General features: G+C 44.9%; 1 protein-coding gene across 1 annotated transcript in view; it reads right to left on the bottom strand.

The window, feature by feature from the left end:
- EIF3J (eukaryotic translation initiation factor 3 subunit J) overlaps window positions 1-10,491 on the bottom strand; it is a 211,892-nt gene extending 201,401 nt beyond the window's left edge. The window contains exons 1-2 of the mRNA XM_078682965.1: window positions 10,357-10,491; window positions 9,834-9,934 (exon numbers count right to left, since the gene is read on the bottom strand). Coding sequence (XP_078539091.1) covers window positions 9,834-9,934; window positions 10,357-10,378 — 123 coding nt within the window. The 5' untranslated portion in view covers window positions 10,379-10,491. The remainder of the gene's footprint in view (window positions 1-9,833; window positions 9,935-10,356) is intronic.
- Between the last annotated feature and the right edge of the window lie 3,805 nt (window positions 10,492-14,296).

Below are 14,296 nucleotides of genomic sequence, written 5' to 3'. Positions count from 1 at the left end.
AACAATATGTTCTTCGCTTGCACAATTGTGTTCTGTCAAGGGCGCAAAAAAGTGATGGATGAAATGGTTTGAAGCATGATCAATCCTTGGATCCACTAACAGTCTGCAATGTTCTTGCCCAAGTCCAAACAGTAGCTGTCCAAAGAGTAACCAATTCAAATGCTGGAATATTTGAGCCTCTCTATGTACAATGGCGAACCTTCTGTATATGCTCCATGTCCTCAAACCACCTGCTATTGGCCATGCATAACTGGATTAAGCACAATCTCATACTGTAAAGGCGATGTGGAGAATATCAGAGTAAATAAATATTGCTTGTGATGTTCTTGTACGGCCTGAGAATCCCTGCTGAGGAGTTGCCGGTAAGACCTTAGCTGCTGCATAACTAGGAGGTCTTTATATTACACCATGAACGCGATAAACTGTGCACATAAATACAAGGTAAAAGACTTATTACCTTATCTTCTGGATTCAGTAGGATGCACATGTGATTGAACAAGTGTTAATTGATTTTAGTTTTGCCAAGAAAGCAGTTCTTCCATGCCCTGAGAAGGTCCTCATACTAGAGTAGCCCCTTCTTTCTCAACATTTCTCCCACCAGATTGCTGTGCTAGAAAGGTAGAGGTATATTACAAAAATACAAAGTAAAAACATAGCATGCAGGCTTCAAGTGAACTGTGTACTTCTGATTATGCTATTGAGCATGGTGGGTGCTGGAAAACAGTTAAATAAGAATAGGTATGTGGAGTTATTTTATGGCTTCAACATCAGAAGGGTTCTGGACACAAAAGTGATAAATGGAAGTGTGAGAAGCTGGACTGTTGCATGGGGCCCACTTACAATAGTGGACATCATATACCAGGGCAGACAACCCATATGGTGATTTAAGTGGTCTTAGACAACCTTAGAAAGCTCTCCAAGTGGTAGCTGTGGAAAGCAGCCTACAGGCTTAGTCCAGGAGGAGTGTAAAGCAGCTTGTTTTACGAGAATGCAATCTTGTACTATAAATTACGTGAAAAAGAACCACAAAAGGTGTTTATAACAAGCATTTACAATGCAATAGGGCTCGCAGCATTAAAGTTTGAGTTATTGGCATTGTGTATGACAATGCGTTGCATAAAATGTTTAGCAAACTTTGAATTGGTGAGCAGTGAGTGTGTGTGCAAGAGTATGCTGTTCTTGAAAGCAGTGTGGTAGAGAGTGCAGGAATTTGGGTGACCTGAGCAATGTGGATGATGCACCTCACGCACGGGGCTGATACAGTTATTATTCATACAGCTCTGATGTGCACTCTGCACTCACTACTCTGCACTCACTACTCTGCACTCACTACTCTGCACTCACTAGTCACGACACTGGCAGCACTAATACACAAACCCCAGTCCACAACATCACACCACTCCCAGCTTCCCAGCTTCACATCCCACCAGCGACAATTCCATCAATACACTCATTACATCAAACCACAATGTTTTCATATCACATCACCCACGCTCACATCTTCCACCCTTACATCACACTAAAGTACAGCATCCATAGTGCATCATACTAACCCACCCCTAAATATCATCACCTGTTTCTCTCTCCCACAGCTCAACCCATCACATTCACAGATCAGCAGGCAGCTACAACCACCAGATCTCAACTAATCACTCCCTTTACCACAACACTGCATATCAGCGGTATAGGTAAAATAATCACCTCTACTACACCATATCAGCACATTACCCAGCATCATAGCTGATCATATTACACCTTCCCTCCAGTTCAGCACTTCATGCCAATACACAGCTACTCACATAAAAACCAAAACAAGACCCACCGATCCAATTAATCACTTGTCCACCCTGCGGTCAGGTCAAGGGAAGGTATTGTTGACTAATGAAGGTGGTACAGCCGTCTGGGTACTTTCCTAGAGAAGATAAGGAAGATAAAGTAGAAGGTCTGCATTTCACGGACTATGAACATGCAAGATTGAGAGGGCTCGCAGGCACAACGTCTCCCTGCAGTTATTAGTATGATGAAGCCTTGTCACATGTACACCTAGAGAAAGAAAGTCCACATGACTCATGATCTCTACAGTTGCAAGAGGATCTCCCTCCCTTCAATAGCTCACGTCGGATGCTCCCATTTTCAGGAAGAATGCACAGGAAAATACTAGTGCAACAGGTGCAGCAGAGCCTAGGGGTCTGAGGAGCCCACTGCATTCTAATATGGTTGTCATTTTATAGTTCTCGTCAGATTCATGTTTTCCATAAAACGAATAAAAACACAAACATAGATTCATACAGGGGCTCCCAGGCAGCGTATTCATTGGTCTTTTCAAGCGCCATTCGTACTTTGCTTACGCCAAACAGATGACACGGAACGCCCACTTCATCGATTGGTATCTTGACGAGTGACTGGGGCATTTGCTTTACCAGTTGTGCACACTCACAGCTGCCTTAAAAAGGTGTGTACTTCAGTGCCCGGGCTGGAATATTTGGGATGCTCCGCCACTCCTTTACTTTTAGATATATTTTCTGTTTGCCACATTGCAGGTTTGCAAAAAAAGACAATTGCAAGCTAGCCAAGCCCAGACTTCTTGGCTTTTCAATACTTGTTTTGCTTGCATTAGCGCCCTTGGCACTCTTGCTACGCCACACTGCCTGGGTGGCTATTCCCACCCCTGCTGCTCAGTATCCAGGACCTGGGTGGTGGCGAGAGGGCTGGGAAGCACGGAACACTGGGTTCCCGTAGTGTTTACGTTTGAATATCTCCTCTGACGTGTTTCTTCAGTATCTGCATTTCGCCGTGTTGTCAGCACTGAATGCACAACGGCCTTTTTGTTAGGGTCTGCGGCAGCTCTGACGTGGCCCACGGGCGTGGAACGCGTTAGGGGCCCCCCTTGCAAAGCCCCCGAAATACTGCTCTTAGAATGACTCACTCGGGCTCTGGCGCCGTTAGCTTCTGTTTAAACTCCTGCCTGGATTCTGCGAAGTGCTGCTGCTTCCGGTGACATTGTGCACGCAGCGCCATCTCGGACTGGCCTCTACAGTCTCTTTCCTTGTGACGTTTACCACAAGTGGAGCACAGATCCTGCTAAGCGTTTCCGAAAGTGCATATTCAGGAAGCAAAAAAACAGAGTGCTCAAGGGGCACGTAGAGTGACACTTGGAAGGGTCTGCTTCCCACAGATTGACGAGATTTGGGGCTCACCTTCCAAAACTGTGCGATAATGCTGCTGATCTGATGGGGGCACAACGAGTTTGATTCACCAAGCACGTGCAAATGTAACCTAGACGCGCAAATAGCCTTTTTAGAGCGCGTGCGCGTGCTCGTTTCGAATCGCCTCCAAGGCGATGCGCGCGGCCAGGAATGTCTCCTTGAAAGGAGACACGGCCACAATAAGTTCTCAGCGGAGACGCGCTTCCGCGCGTTCAGCCGAGCCCTAAAAATGGGTATTATATAATACCCTTACACGTTTAGATATCTACTACCCGAAGATAATCACAATGCACACAATACTTTGCCAAAAGGGAGGAATACAAACCAAAGGCTCTGGAACATATGTTGGCTAAACAGGCGGCTTCCCATCACAGGCTGTATGAGCTCGGAGATAAGGCAGGAAAGACGCTGGCATGGTTGGAGAGAAAGGAGCAAGGTGCTAGATGGGTGCCCAGATTAACGCTGCCAAGTGGGGAAGTTCTTTACCGCCCAGGTGAAATAGCAGATGCATTTGCTACTTACTTCGAAACAATATTTTCGCCCTCGGCCATATATACCGCGGAAGACTCACATCAATTGCTGGCAGAATGCAACGTGCCGACCCTTTCGGAAGTGGATAGGTAGCTATTGGAGGCAGACCTTTCCGATGAGGAGATTCGGAAGGCCATTGGTCAAATTAAATCTGGAAAGGCGATGGGGCCAAATGGTACCCCAGTAGAATTTCTTACGGCAGTGGCTACCCAGATGGTCGCGCACTTGCGAGGAATGTATCAGGAAAGCTGGGAAAAGGGAACCCTGCTGCCAGATCAGCGGCTGGCAAGCATTGTGGTGATACACAAAGCTGGTAAACCGGTAGATGATTGCCAGTCCTAAAGACCGATTTCATTGATTAATATAGAGGCGAAGGTGCTCGCCACGCGTCTAGGAACAGTGAAATACTCCCTTGTGCACCCAGACCAGTCTGGATTTATGCCAGGGAGAAATACGACCCTCAATAAGCATCGGCTTCATAACGTTCTGGCGCGTCAGAGATATCTAGAAGAGGTTGCAGTCATACTGGCCCTTAATGCCTCCATGGCGTTTGACTAGATTGAATGGCCATACATGTTTGAAGTTCTAAAAAGGGCAGGATTAGGCCCTAAATTCATACGGTGGATACGGCTACTTTATACAGACATTTTAGGACAGGTCAGGGTAAACAATTACACATCCAGACAGTTCTCTCTCCGAAGAGGCCCTAGACAGGGTTGCCCTCTGCCACCACTGTTGTTCTCGCTCATTCTGCTGGAGCCCTTGGCGGCCTGGGTACGGCGTGATGTTATGACAAGGGGTCTAAGGTGGTCCCAAGATTGCGAAGATAGAATACCACTCTATGCAGATGATATACTGCTGTATCTTACAAACCCATACAGGTCCATACATATGGTCCTCAATATTTTCACAAATTTCGGGAAATATTCGGGGTACGCGATTAACTGGGGCAAGTCGGTGTTGTACGTGCTTCATGGACAGATCCCGCAACTTCCAAAAGACTGTGCTTTAATGGTCTCAGATGACGGTTTTAGATACCTGGGAATCTTTGTCATGCCGGATCAGGCCCTCTTTTATAGTCGCAATTTGGTGCCCTTATTGGCAAGATTGCGGGCTGACGCCCAACACTGGCGATCTTTGCCATGGTCACTGGTTGGCCGTGCTGCTCTTTTCAAGATGCTCGCTCCTCCACGGTTTCTTTATATGCTGCAAAATTGTCCCCATATAGATTTCCAGATGCCTACTTTACGGCAGTAGAAGGGGAGGTGCGTACGCTACTGTGGGATGGGAAGGCCCAGAGGATTGCGCTTCCGAAATTGATGAAGGGGTGGTATGATGGGGCATTGCGCTACCTGACATACGGCTGTATTACTGGGCCTCGCAGCTAGTGACTGAATAGGTGGATATATGCCCCGCCGGATGATCTGGCATGTGCCTTGGATAGATATCAGATGGATAAATCTGGATATCTAGGAGAACTTTATTCTAGTACTAGGAACAAGCACTTTGTGGGTCCCACTCAACACACGCTGCAGATATGGAGATATGCTAATTCTCGGGTGGGATGGATAGGCAGACTTACCAAAATGACGCTGTTATGGTATTCCCAGAAACTAGGTATGCTTTGCCAATACCAGGGATTCGATAAATGGGATATGATCGGTATCTCGACAGTTGGTGACTTGATTAAGAAGGGTAAAATCCTTCGGTTTGAGGAGCTACAGAAGGCATACAGGCTGGCGCCCAGCGAGGTCTTTCGCTATCTACAAATACGGCATGCCTTGAATGGCGTTCCCGAGCTGTGTAGATATACCGGAGTCGTCCCCTCTGATGGATGGGCAGCTGCACACCAAGGCGACCTCCCTCACGTATAGGAAACTTAGTAATAATGTGCCTGATCCCTTTGGAAAGCTTAAGGAGAAGTGGGAGGGGGACATAAGGACAATTGAAGAAGAGGACTGGAGGCAGGCGTTAATGTCTCCCAGAGAGGCTGCCATCACGCTTAGATTCCGTCTTATCCAACTCCGTATTTTCCACCGCTCATATCTGACTGTGGTCACTCTTGCGAGGATTGGGTCTAGGCCAGACGATCTTTGTCTAGGGGGCTGCTGACAGCCAGCCACCTTCTACCATATGATATGGGAATGCCCGATGGTGCAGAGCCGTTGGGACGGGAACACGACGCATATGCATTCCGCGCTGGGAAAGCCGCTTACTTTGACGCCACGACTGGGCCTGCTAAATATATGGGAGGCAGTTTGTAACGCTAGGTTTTACACTCTTTAAGAGGGAAATTGCTTGGGGATGGGGTGGAGTACGACCACCTGCAGTGACGGTTTGGAAGTGGGAGCTGGATAGGTGCAGGATAGCTGAAAAGGAAGTGTTTATTGCGAGGGGGTGCCCGAAGAAGTGTGACAGGAAATGGTCCAAGTGGAACTTGTATAGAGGAGAGATTTGTGTATCGCCTGTGGTGAAATTAGAATTGTGAAGGAACAGAGATGGAGAGCAAAATGTGTAATATGTATGTCTAACTGAACTTGATTCCTAATATAATGCTAAATGTAACTGACATTGTGAATTGTATGAGTAACAGTGAATTTGTCTATCATCTTTCAAATAAAAAATATATTTTAAAAAAATGAGATACCTTAAACAGCACGAAGTACAATACTGTGTCTTCAGTCCAGCAAATGTGTCACAAACGCAGTGCTTTTACTACTGCAACTCTGATCCCTAAAGAGCAAGGGATTAGTCATGCAATTATCTTACAGCTGTGTCTAGCTGCAGTACTGTAGTTGAACTGCAGAAAAGGCCAACCTGAAGCCCCAATCTATATGCTCACTTAAGTGCTAGTGTGTTTAATCAGACTACCACTTAAAGTAAATCATATCCTTATACTTTGTTAAAAACAAATAATAAGCAGCCCCAATGCTTAGATCCTTATCTAGAAACGGTCTGTATTTTTCATTGCTGTAATTTAATAAGCAATTGCACTTTAATTCAGATTACAAGAAAGTAACAAAAAAGTGTACTTCGCATTTTATTTCAAAAACCTAGATAACAAAATGAGACATCAGAATGCTATTAACTCACTCCAGAAGTTAGTAAATCGGTGCCTTCAGTTAAAGCACACAAACTTTATGAGCACAGTAGAAACAGCAGAATGTAGCAGCTAATTTTAAGAGTATCAATGACATGCATAGAAATGCACATTTAATGCTTGCTGTTAATACCTACTATATAAAAGGAAACAGAAGTAAGATTATTAAAATTCGGTGTCACTCAGGCACTGATTTACGAAGACTGTTGTGCAAGACAAAGGGTCACACAAAAGTTTATTTGGGATTTTCAAAACTTAGAAAGGCTTGATTTGTGTGGCTCAGTAAAGAAATTAAACGTGTGGCTCAGTAAAGAAATTAAACGTAGCGGCTTGTGTGACATTGTTTACTGATAGGCGTTCCATGGGTGGAGCATGGGCATTCCTGTGCATCCACCCATGGATTTCACACAATTCCAGATTTACTAAGGTTTGTAATGTTGGAATTGTGTGCAATCAGTGGGACTACCAGAGGCGTAACGAGGAGAAAAATGTTTAGTTCTCCTCGTTACTTCAGATTTCTAGGTGTGATGCTTTCTCCATCACACACAAAAAGATGACAATGCCTTTTTAGATCATGCCCATCACGCAGGCACACTTGTAGCATAGCGCACGGGTGCCTGCGTTGTGGCTAGGCATTCACTAATGGACCATCGCTGGGAGAGAGCAGAAGGGCGCCATATCTTTGTAAATATGGCACACTGTAGCTCTCTCCTATTCACGCAACACAGCAACTTGACCTGCTGTACTGTGTTGAGGGAATTCTTTGTAAATCTACCCCTAGTGTATATTAACAAACATCAGTAGTTTAACGGCTGCTCATCCAGTTGATGTGTAAATGTAGGTCTTTCTTTAAACCATTTATTCTTTACAGCATGTGCTTCACCAAAGAAGAAATTTGGGAAAAGCTTCACAAGTGAAAAAAGATAAATACGTTTATGCAAGCCATGAGCCCAGAGAGATAGGAAAGAAGTGGATAGGAACAGTAATAAGGGCAAATTAGTCAAAGAAACTAATCACAGATGGTCAAGCAAATATATATTTTTTTAACAGTGAAGATCCTTTTTCTAAAAAAATATTTATTCTCCTGTTTCAACTTGTGTGCAGGCCTGGGCATAGTTCGCGGAGTTTTGCTACGCGGAACTCAGCAAAGTTACAAAAAACCTCTGCGAAGTTCCGCGAGTGTATCGGAGTGCAGTGCGAACTGCAGTTTGTGCTGGTATTCCTGCCGCTCGGGTAGAAATTCTACCAGAGCGGTAGCTTGAGAAAACTCTGCTGCACATCGCGTAGCAGAGTTTTCTGCACTCTGCGGAGTGCAGAAAACTCTGCAAACTGAGTGAAGTTCACCGCCCAGGCCTACTTGTGTGCTCCTTTGATACATCTGTCAATATACAAAGTGTGCCTTATTTTGACTAAGGAATGCCACTTCATCCATGCCCCTCTTTCTAACACAAAAAGAAAGTGGTTCGCATATGAGAGAGAGAGAAAGGGGAAAAAAAGCGGTGCAATAACGCCAGTATATTGCTGAAGGCATTTAAATGCGCCACAACTGGTTTATAAACCAACGTCTGCTGCGAAGCACTCAATCCGTAAATCGGGAGGAGTTAGACTTGGTAATAGTAATATCAGAAAATGAACTTCTTTTAAATACCAAAGAATAAGTAACATAAAATTATTTGAGCTATGCGCAGGCGATCAATAAAAATCAGTTGGCCCAGTTACCAGTATCCAGTTACACTTCACATGAGATCGCAAATGTCGAAATTATGTCCAATGAAGACTACATACATTTTAGGGACAAAATACAACATAAGAATTTCTTATTGTGATACGTTATTCTTGATTTCTTTTCTTCAAGAAAGTACTTATAGTGGTATAGCCACAGAATGCCCAGTTACTTACCGGTAAATCTGATTGTCCCTAGTCCTTGTTACAGTCATTAATTCTGAGGTCGAACCCACCTCAAAAGTAAGGACTGGAACGATGACATGGGGATAATGTAACCGTGTTAATCAGCTGTTTTCAGAAGCCTGATTCGGAATAACACAGCCAACGGGCATATCAGCCGTGGTGACAAGCAAACCTTTGAGCTTTCCCAAGGTTTTGGTAATCGGTCTGCTGCTTAAACAATTCGTGCCCGAAGCAGAAGTTCTGCATTTTACATGCAATCAGTTTCGCTGCTGTTGCTCATAGGGTCGGAGACAGCGGTACATTCACTGGCGGTCTGATTTGCTGGAAACGTGTTAAAGTAGCTAGTGAATAGTTCCAATAAAAAATAGTGTTCGAGTAGGAAAAAAGCATGACATTTTTAAAGATTCTCATGCACAAGTTGCCTGGTGAAAAACGCCCATTTTGTGGGGCATAAGCTGTGGGTGAGGCGTGAAGGTGACAACCTTTGCAAATATGTGTGTGCAAACGTGTCACATTCACAAAACTTTGAAAGGAATTACTGGAATTAGTAACATTATGAAGGTGGCCAAATGTTTCTGGTCAAGACAAATATTCCTTCATAGCAACACTCCAAAGACAATGTGCCACATAGAAACAGCTATATGATATCCCAAAAGCTGGTATAGAACATACTTGCTGGAGCAGGTGAATGATAAACAAGAAAAAGCGAAAGGCACTTTCAGCAAACTCCTTGCGCACAGTCTGAACGAGCCCGTTTTTGACCGTATGCTTACCATATGCGCACCAAAGGCTTTGCAAATACAAAAGCGTGAGGGTTGGTTGCACCCTTTTGTAATCTGAAATGATCACTGTCATTTAACAGGCACACACATCGCCCGATACTGTTTTTCCTGCCCTGCTTAACAGCTGTTCTTAACCAAGTCAACAGTACTCAACTTTCTGACCTCAGAAAAGAGAACAACTGGCTTGAGTGGCATTGGAGTCAATGACTTGCAGGTCGCAGCTGATGTCAACTGTCAACTTATACTTCACTAAGCCATCCCATCATGCTGTCAGTGTCACAAGACCACCCCCTCCCCCCGAATTACCTTCACTTCCTCCTCTTCATCTTCACCGGCCCAACGATCTGCCACCACCGGGACAGTTGCCACTGCCGGGACCTCCACCGCCGGTACAAATTCGTCCACATCTACAGAATTAAAGAATTAAAGAGGGACGAGTCAGTAAGGAAAACTAATGACACGGAATTTAATAGGATCGGATACAGGAGACAAGAAAGGTTGGGAAGCCTGGTAAGGAAGACATAAAGGTAGAAGGGAAGTGGTGGAAAGACAAATTAAATGATGGCTAGGGACAAAGACAATCTGTAGGTATTTTAATAACAGAGCCCCATCGGCAGAAGCAATCAAATGGGAAGAGAAAGAGCAAAGGTGTAAGTTTGAGGCGGGAGAAAGCTTGAATTCAGAAGGCCGAGGAAGCACGACCAGAGATGGACAGAAAGTAGCAAGTCCGTGGCCATTAACGGCTACAATGGAGTAAAGAGTCACATGCCGAAAGAGTCACTGAGGATAAGGGAAGAAGCAAAGGCCGAGGTCCGGGAAGCCGCCTTACCCCAGGAGTCAGGCTCCGCCATCTTTCTTGCAGCTTGCTCCCGTCCGCGCGGTGTGTGAGTCACTGTCTGACGCTCTGCGTATTACGCAACCGCACAGTCGTGTTTTTTGATTGGTGAATGCTCTTGTCCATCATCGATTGCAACTATATGACACGCTCTTTGACGCGAGGCAGTTCTGAGTACTAGCACATTGAGATTGCATGATCTAGCCACCCAGTATTATTCGAATGCGCCTCCTTGTTTCTGGAGCCAGGGAGGAATGCAGGGATACTTACTGGAACTCACAGCACGCCCAATGGTAGGTGAAACAGAAAACGAACCACTTTGGAAATAAAAAAATAAAAGGTTCACAGTTCTCGCACTGAGTAATCACAGAATTCCATAAAAAAACTAGAGTGCTAACTTTCTGAATGAGACACCGTAAGGTGGCTGCAGGCGCCATGCTGATTGAACAGACAGCAAAAAGTTGCGCTTACTTGCGTTTTTGTTCATCTACAGTTGAAACACATAGCTGCCAAGGTTTCAGATTACTATGTGTGACATTTTCAAAATGTCAGTGTAATTATGAGTGACATTTCAAGGACTATGAGTGACACTTTCTCATGTGCAAAATCAAGCAATGAAGATGAGGGAATCATATAGATAGCAGAAATTACACCCATTTGAGTAAAGCTCCTAATGTTTCAGATTGCTCATGTGTGACATTTTCATACATTCCTTGAATTTATGAGAGTCATTCAATGACTAAACGTGTGCCACTTTCTTACGACCAAAATCATGCAATGAAGTCCATGAAATAGACAAATATCAGAAATCACACTCATTTGAGCAACAAGAAATTCGAACTGTGCAGTAGGTGCGTTTAAAGCTATTTTTTAATTTCTTAAAAAATCAGCACTCCCCCACCACCTCAGCTTCAGGTGTGGCTGAACCATATGTAACACATGGATCTCTCTGACAAAAGCTGCAAAGCTGCAACCCACTGAGCTATCCACATATAATACAGTTCAATAAAATACAATATGCTGGTAGACTTTCTTTGCAGTAAGCATATTAACCCTCTGGGCTACTTAATGATTAGGGTGAAAACTGAAAGTGCCACTAGATAAAACTCTGACCTCTCTCCAGCGGAACTGGAACATTAATCACCTGACTTATCTCTGACATAACAAGTCTCGCTGCGCTGTGAAAATAAAGGCTGCTGCTTCATTGTGCAAAACTGTCAAGCAAGGATATTAAACTTTGCTCTAATAAATCATAAAAGCTGCTAGTTTAGACAAAACTTCTACCTTAGACGGCCCTACATTTACAGCACAGACATGCAACGTTAGTGTGCCCATTTCCAAGGCGCTATGCCCTCTCCCCATTCTCTTAACAAACATACCAAATGTCATCAGTAGAAGATTCATAAATTAATATCAGACTTACCTGAATCTCTTGACGGCTGTCTGAATGATCCACGGAGAGCTGCTGGTGGCCTGGCACAGCGTGGATGTCGAGCCTGTCTCCTCTTCAGAAAGTTAGAGAGCGAGCCATGCTGACCTGCCTCAGTCTGTGCCACCGGCTCTCATTATTAGACTCATGCTGGTGTGCTGAGTCTGGGGCACAAGTTGGGCTTTGGCAGGGCAAGGCAACAGTACATGTCAAGAGCAGGGGGAAGTAAAGACCTGTAACTCTGGGCTCGGCTGGCAGGCAGAAAATTCAACATCCTGCCACAGAATGCGTGCCGACCGGACACGGCGCCTGTGCAACAATGTGTCGATGTGGGACACCTGACCCCACCCGAGGAACTATACCAGAAAGCAGGTTTGGCTGCGGTAGTTTAAAGCGTGTCTTAGTATAATAGAGACAGCTTTCTATGCCACAAAAAACAGATCGGGTGTTTGATGTATTTCATTAGGAAGATAGATGTCTCTGCAGAGAGCAGTTAGAGACGAGGTTGCAGCGTCACTCCTCAATATAGTATTGTCCAGGCACCGACCCTCCTGCAAGGAGAGAGTACTGGAAGTGTTTGAACCCTCAATCCGCCGCCCTTGCTTGCCCCTGATAACATGTCATTTCTATATTGAAAGCTATACGCTGCACTGACTAATTCACTACCTGGAAGTGCTGCGCTTTTACCAATCAAACTAAAGCAGGCACAATCAATATTACCAGAGGAGCAATGATAACATAAGGGTGGGTGGCTGTCACTAAGTCGCGCCGTGATGTCATTTACATCAATTATGTTGAGCGCGTGAATTTCTGTTACACACTGTGCAGCTTATTAGCTGCAGACTCGCCCCCAAGTCTGCCTGAGCAGAGTGCACGGCACGCTGGCGTCAGTCTTGAGACTGTGACAGAAATTAATCAGACTCTTCTCGGTTCCCTGACTGCACTGCTGCCAGGTGCATGAATCTCAAACTCCCCGCCGTTTCTTAGCGCTCGCTTGACTTCCTCTTCCTCAGCCTGGCGTGAGGGCACGTCATCCAGATATCCCGGGACAGCCCCCATGGTATGCCACTGTGTGACTGACAGCAGCATCGACTGCTGTGAGGGCACCCCTCCCTGACTACCCCGCCCCCGTAATTGGCAGTGTGTGTGTCAATGAATAAACGGCGCCGCGGCGCCGCTAATAATTCTGTTGGCTGCCTGTCGGGCAGAGATTTGATACATTGTGGCGCTCTGCACTCCGGAGCGGAGAGCAGATGCCCGTCGGATTTAACTATTTAAGAGTCAGCCCAGCAATGCAGCACGTCTCTCAGGAGCAGCAGAGCCCGGTGCAGAGGTGCTGCTGGTGGTGTGACTGAGGTGGCAAAATGCGTGACTATACATTTCAGTGCGGTGATGCGGATCACCGCACTGAAATGCGTGAGCGTCACGCTTGATGCGTGACGCTTGGCAGGACTGGAAACATGCATTTGCAACGCAATAGGTCTCGCATTTGCAAAAGTTTGAGCCATTGGCATTGTAAATGACAAACCCTTCATCCATGTGTTGGTTTTGAAAACAGATAAATAAATAGCATTGTCATTTACAATGCCAATAGCTTAAACTTTGGCATTGTAAATGACAATGCCTTTTATCCATGTTTTAAAAAAAGAAACATAAATAAAACGCATTGGGATTTACAATACCAATAGCTCAAACTCGTAAATACCAAAAATACTCGATCTTAAAAACATATGTTGTATTAGAAACACCTTAAAAAAAAGTAATGCACAAATTTCCCTTTTTGAAAATATGTCGTCCATACATAGATAGTATTTGATAGGATACGCAATTAATGCACACATATATGCACGGTCTTCGAAGCACTAGATATAAAGGGGCTTCCAGTGGGGAGAAAAAACACACAGCCCTGTTTCCCCAGTCCGCAACTTCTAACAACCACCAACAACAGACATAGTAGAAGTATTTTGTGATGTCTGCCGCGGCTTTGAACTGCTCAGTGAAATATCTCACTGGATTAGGTAGGTCACTAAACGTGCTTCTTTAAATGTCCTGTAATTTCTATGTGTGGATACAGCTGAAGCACACTATCCCGTTCCACACAACCACTGTCCCTCAAGCTGTGGCAAGTAGAATTTGTGCATTTTTATATAGCAACAACGTTAAATGGGCATGCATGAAAGATTATGAGTGACACTATCCTACCAGCAAAATCAAGCAATATAGACAACAGAAACATATATAAATGATAGAAATTACACCTATTTGAGCAACAAGAAAATCTAAGATATTAAAACTGCTGTAAGCAAGCACCAGAAATGCAAGGGCACTAAGCTTGGCTGCTGCCCGGAGGCTGTGCGTCATTGCAGCCAGTCCCCAATGGATCTTACTGATGAACTTCTTGAGCAATCCACCGTGGCTGCGCACCGATCTTAGAGCATTGGGTGCCAATGGTGGCTGCAATCGGGAGGGCACCGATGAAGCTCAGTTCTGCGACCAGGCAAAAAA

Source organism: Lissotriton helveticus, chromosome 3_1 (genome assembly GCF_964261635.1).
Source record: "Lissotriton helveticus chromosome 3_1, aLisHel1.1, whole genome shotgun sequence".
NCBI lineage: Eukaryota > Metazoa > Chordata > Amphibia > Caudata > Salamandridae > Lissotriton > Lissotriton helveticus.
Note: the sequence above shows the minus strand (reverse complement) of the source record. Positions and strands in the feature narration are given on the sequence as shown.